We start from the raw sequence: 6,000 nt of genomic DNA, 5'->3' as shown, positions 1-6,000 counted from the left end.
CCCATTATTCTTAACACGATCTAAGTCCAGTGAATTTTATTTTGAATCACAACTCCAAGACCTCTTGTTTGAAGGGTAGTTTTCATTTATTAATGAACCACAGAAAACAGCACAAAATGACTGTGAAAGGCCAAGAAAGACGGATAGGGGTTCATTCTGCCTGACTCTCCCGTGCCACAGAGCGGCTGCCCTTTAGAGGAGGGAAGGCTGGTCCTGCAGGGGGAGCACAGTGCTCCTCTGCTTCTGTGTCACGGGTGAAAAACTCTCTTCCTACCCCCCATGGGAAGTTTCCCTCCACAGAATCATAACCCTGCACCTCTAAGACCTAAAAAACACAACTCTTGAAAAACATTTTTTCAATTGGTAGCCATAATTTTTCACACCTTTGGATCTCATTTTATTTCATTTGAGGCAGCACATTTAGGGATAAATTGCAAACCTAGCCCATTAGATTCTATTGTTCTTTTCTTCTATGCTGTTTAATAGCCTGGCTCCAGGTTTATTCCTCTCACATTCAGAACACAAAATATTAAGACCTTACATTAATATTTTCAAAAGCACGAACATACATCATCTCATTCAATCCTCACAATAGCACTGTGAGGTAGGCAGACCGGCATCATGTGATTGCAGGATAGAGAGGACAGAGTCGTCACTGGTGGAGCTGGAAACCGAATCCATGTCCTCTGGCTCCTGGTCCAGGGCTCCTTCCACTCCACGAGATGAACTGAGATCACCGTGATCAGCAAAGCAGCCTGTCTGCTTAGAATAGATGAAATGTCCTTTAGGCTTGCAGGTGACTTTAGGTGCAGACCTCATCAGATAACGCTCAGGGGATAAACACACCTGCACTCAGTTTAGAATCAGCATCAGAAGGATGAACAGAACAGAACATGGACATCTTTGACAAGGGTTTCTGCTTGTTTTCTTGATTCTCACCCGGCCCGTGTTGGGTGCTATAACTTTAAAGCAGCCAAGTCCAGGAGGAGGGAAGGCATTCAAAGGACTTTCTCATCTAGCAATTTATTGATTCCTTCACAGATCCTCTTGAGGTTGGGCCTACAGTCTCCATCCAGACTATAGAGGGTGGAGAGGAATTCCACATTGGCAAAGTGGTTGAAGACGTGGTTGATGCGCCCATGGGTCCTGGGCGTCAAGTGTCGCTGCACCAGTTCATGCACCAGGTCCTTGCACTCGTGCAGGAGCTTGGACAGCACATTCTTATCAAAGGTGTATTCCACCTCATAGAAGCTGACGATGGTCATGGCGGTCTGGTTCAGCTTCTTCCGGAACTTCTCCACAATAACAACCTCCTCTTGGCTGAACTTGTTGTTCCGGTAGAGGATCCCAATTTTGATTGCCACTTTGATTAAGTCTTTCATGATCTTGTGAGCTTCCTTCTTGTTGTGAGTGTGCTCTTTGGTGACTTTATAGAGCTCATCAAAGATCTCGCTGCTGGTGTCGTCAATCAACATGTTGGCCATGGTTTTGCTGGCTATTTTGCTCAGAATCTTCTTCTGGGCTTGAAGGGCAAGACTCTTAGAACTAAAAACATCGGGACCTATGGTAAGGAAAGAAAAGTTATAGAAATACAAGAACTGTTCATTATGTGTCCACAAGTGAAAACACACACACACAAGTGAACTTATGTCCTTAGAGCAAAAACTCATGACTTCATATCCCACAAGTCCGTAGCTAACCCCCACCCCAGCCTGGTTACCCCACTTTCCTCTCCACAGGACATGCTTGTTTACTCTTTTGAACCTTCTAAACTGTGCTCATGCTCTTCCTCTGCTGGAAGTGGTCTCCTCTTGTCCAGGCCAGGTCTCACCTTTTTAGATCCACTTCATGCATAAAACCTTCCTGCCTCTAGCTCATGGAGAATTCCTCACTACTGCTGTCACACTGGAAACCATTCAGTTTTGCAAATTATATGGGAGCAAATTATTGCTTAGTGACAAGAATGCAGGCCCAATGTCAGCCCCATTCCCAGACAGACATGCATAGCTGATCATGGCAGTCATGTTGACTGAGTCTGTCATATTTCATTGAGTCTGAGATGTATTTTTTCACTTTTGACACCCTGGAAATTGGGATGCGTCTTACAGTCACTGTTGACAGGTAGTTCTTGTGCTGTGGTTGTCATTACCTGTGTGCACATCAATTTACACAATAATAGGTGTCCAGATTTGGGAGAAAATCAAGAGAATTCTTGTAGGAAATGCTCCCTCACCAATGCTCTTGACAGCACAGAGAAGGCACTGTGTGGGAAACACAGACATCAATAACTCCAAGTCAAAAATGCCTCGGATGAATAGCACTGTGAGTATGAAAAAGCTGAGGAAGACCACCGCCAGTTTATTTTGCTGTTACTCTCCACTTTAAGAATGAATGAGAGATATGTATGTTAAAATAAACCCCACAGCACTATGTCTAAATAAGTCTAAAAAGGCTTTTTCAAAAAAGTATAAATAAAAATTCTAACTAATAAGAAAGCGATTGTTCACAACTTAATTGGCAGCATTTTTTTTTCTTAAGAGCACACAAAATGGCATCTTACAATCAATGCTGTCTGAGATTTGGTGCAATACTCTACCAAGTCACCATCAGCTGGAGGTGACAATTGCAGTGAAACCCGCCGGCCTTTCCCACTCTAAAGTCTGTATGCATATTATTCTTGTCTACCAAGGAGATTCAAGTTGCCCAAGGACAGAGACAGTGTCTCCCATAGCACCTGGCTCAGTTTTGGCACAGGCATGGAATGTTGCCTGTTGAGTAAAATACCAGAGAAATGCAGAAGAACAAGAAAGTAATGAAATATAGTGCACATAAACTTATGCTAAGAAAAACCACTACTCCTTTGAGAACTGAGGGTCCTTGAGAATCCTTAGAGCTTTTGTCCAGTGGTCTGTGGTCACACAGGAGTGACAGGTATGATAGGCAGAGTGGACAGACAGATGGCCATATGCACTGGCTTCTGTTCTCCTTTTCTGGCCCCTCCCCAACTCATATCCTACCCCTCTGCTCACTCTGGACTCATTCCCTCAGTGTGCAGTGACTAATCACTGGACGTTCTGGCCTCACAGACACAGTGTGAAGGCTAATTCTAGGTGTCAACTTGATCAGATGAAGGAATGCTGAGAAACCGGGTAAAGCTATCTTTTTAGGTGTGTCCATGAGGGTATTTCCAGAAGAGATTAGTATGAGAGCCTGAGTGGACCGAGTGGGAAAGATCTGCCTTCAGTATGGGCGGGAACCCTCCATTGCTGGGGGCCCCAAGAGGAAAAAGATGGAGAAAAAGGAGAATCGCTCTCTTTATCTACTGAAGCTGGGATACAATCTTCTCTCCTGTCTGTGGACATCAGAGCTCAAGACTTTTCTGCTTTTGGGTTCCAGGGCTTACACCAAGGGCACCATTGGCTTCCCTGGTTTTGAGGCTTTTGGACTTGGACTGAGCCACGCTACCAGCACTCAGTTTGCAGGTGGCCTATCGTGGGACTTGAAACAATCAAGTGAGCTAATTCCCCTCATAAATCCCCTCTCATATATTTTTATGACATATTTTATGGATTCTGTCTCTCTGGAGAACCCCAATACACACAGACTCAATGAACACTCAAACACGATTTAAATGAAAGCCCTGCATGCCCTCTCATGGCTGGCCCTGCCATGCTCCCTCAGACCTGGCCCATTCCGGGACAGCTACTTCTACTCTTGGGCCTCTTCCAGCTGTAGGCCCCTACGGAGCACAACCTAGAGTGGGGTCACGGTAGTGGCATCAGCAGAACTAAAGCAGTGGGTGCCAGGGACCTTCCACAGCCCCAGGAAGCTCTCTCCCCAAAGTCCGAGACGACGGAATCTTCAAGCAACTTCACAGCCCAGTGGCCCTCACATGGCCAGGATCTTCCCTTCAGCCTTGGTGCAAGGAGAATAGACACTTATTGTGTAGAACATGAAAGGAATGAATAGTATCTCCTGTCTCCTCTTTACCATGAGAAAGCTGAGACTTCCTGATTAATGTTCTTCCAGAGTTTGAGACAAATGATATTCCTGTCCAGTCTGATCATCTACCACGGTCACCGGACCTTTGTGAGAGTAACCTTTGGTCCAAAAAGAAATCAAACCTGTCTTCCAAAGACAAATATTTACAACCACTAAGGATGCTCAAAATATTGTGCTGTGTGCTTTGAAGTCAATTCCACAGAAGAAGCTTGAAGACTTTTGAGTAACGGCCCTGTCTCTGGGGTGATGGGATTGCTGGCTCTGAAGGTGGAAGAAGGGGTCACAAGCCAAGGGATGTGGGTGGCCTATGGAAGCTGGAAAAGGCAAGCAAAGGAATTCTCCCTCTGGCCTTCAGAAAAAATGGAGCTCTGCCAACACCTTGATTTTAGCCCTGTAAAACTCATTTCAGATTTCTGATCTCCAGAAATATAAGATGATAAATTAGTGTTTTAAGCCACTAAATTTGTGGTAATTTGTTATAGCAGCAATAGGAAATGAATTCAGGTGGGTAGAGTGTTATAGATCATTTCCCAGTTTTATTTGATCAGGGAGCTCTTTTTGTCTCCTAGTAGAGTGACCAACTGTCCAGTTTGCCAATAAGGGGTTTCCCACACAGTGGACTTCTGTTGCAGAAACTGGGAAAGTCCCACACAAATTGGGACAAGCTGGTCACCTTACTGTACTACTAGTGGTGGATCATTGACCTAAGAAATGAAGAACAGAGAAGTAACAAAGAAAAAAATCAGAGTGGAATAAGATACTTACCTAACATTTAAAATACTGCCATCTCAGCAGGGTAAGCTGTACACCCACCCCTCTTACCACATTTACCACCATTCTCTATCTGCTTTTTAATTCTAGAGTCGACCTTAATCCTTTTTTATTCCTTTTGGACCAAGGTCTCTTTTGTCCCTTGTTTTCTCTATTACTATTAGTTTGGCTCTGTATGAGGTGCTATGCGGAAATTCAAAAAAAGTATTCAATTGTGTCTTACTCTAAATATGGTCCTGCAGGGAGGCAACATGCTGACAATGAAACAAAACACAGAAAGCTGCGGAACAGCCCAAACTGACATGAGTGAGAACAGTTGGGGTAAGCACCATGGGCTCTGAAGGTGGATTTGAATGTGAGCAGATGGGGACAGCTATGATGCTGGGGAAGTCGTTTCTAAATTCATGAACACAGACCGGTAATGTTCCCCAAGACACAAAGGCCCTGGGTGGTTTCCCTGAGAAGTTTCCAGCCATCTCTCTCATATATACGAATTTCTTATTTACCTACAAGGGACCTAGGGATACAAACTTCTATAGAGAGGGCGCAGGATGTTCACAGGTATAGTATCTCTGAAGTCTTAAAGATCAAAAGTTTAGAGCAGAGAAACCCAAATGTTAGGGATCATCAAAATCACCAGGAAAGGGTTGGCTTGTTAACTCAGTTGGTCAGAGTGTGGTGTTATAACAGCAAGATCAAGGGTTTGGATCCCCATATCGGAGATGCCAGAAAAGGAAAAAAAAAAAAAAAAAAATCACCAGGAAAGCTTTAAGAAAAAACAACAAACAACAACAACCAAGTAGATTCCCACACTCCAGATTGTCAGAGCTTCCTAAGTGATTCTGACATGCTGATGTAGGACCCGCTGACAATATGCTCCAACACGTATCCTACAGACCACTCGTCCTGTAAGATGCTCCAGGAAAGGAAGTTCTGCAGTCAGTTAAATGAGTTTGTAGATGTCTATATATTATGGCTTGCTCTTGATGGTTTGCCATACTAGGTAGCTTATTAAAGCTTTGAGAAGTTCCGCAGTAAAGACACCTGTACAGTTTTACATCCCAAACTTACTGGACACACACACAGCAAACACATCCTGCGGTATGCATTATGGGAAATAGTGGGATAGCATTGAGAGAAATAAAATCAAGACACTGGTCAACAGAACACTTTTACAACTCCCAGAGATCTGTGGGAAAGGAGTAGGGAGATATCACTGGTTCCAAC

The 6,000-nt window shown here is 44.1% G+C and overlaps 1 protein-coding gene across 1 annotated transcript in view; it reads right to left on the bottom strand.

Moving 5' to 3' along the window:
• Positions 1-282: 282 nt before the first annotated feature.
• Positions 283-6,000, bottom strand: part of TNFAIP8L3 (TNF alpha induced protein 8 like 3) — a 47,103-nt gene continuing 41,385 nt past the window's right edge. The window contains 1 exon segment of the mRNA XM_063090052.1: positions 283-1,561. Coding sequence (XP_062946122.1) covers positions 999-1,561 — 563 coding nt within the window. The 3' untranslated portion in view covers positions 283-998.

This window comes from Cynocephalus volans, chromosome 3 (genome assembly GCF_027409185.1).
Source record: "Cynocephalus volans isolate mCynVol1 chromosome 3, mCynVol1.pri, whole genome shotgun sequence".
Classification (NCBI taxonomy): domain Eukaryota; kingdom Metazoa; phylum Chordata; class Mammalia; order Dermoptera; family Cynocephalidae; genus Cynocephalus; species Cynocephalus volans.
This window is presented reverse-complemented; position numbering and strand designations above follow the sequence as displayed.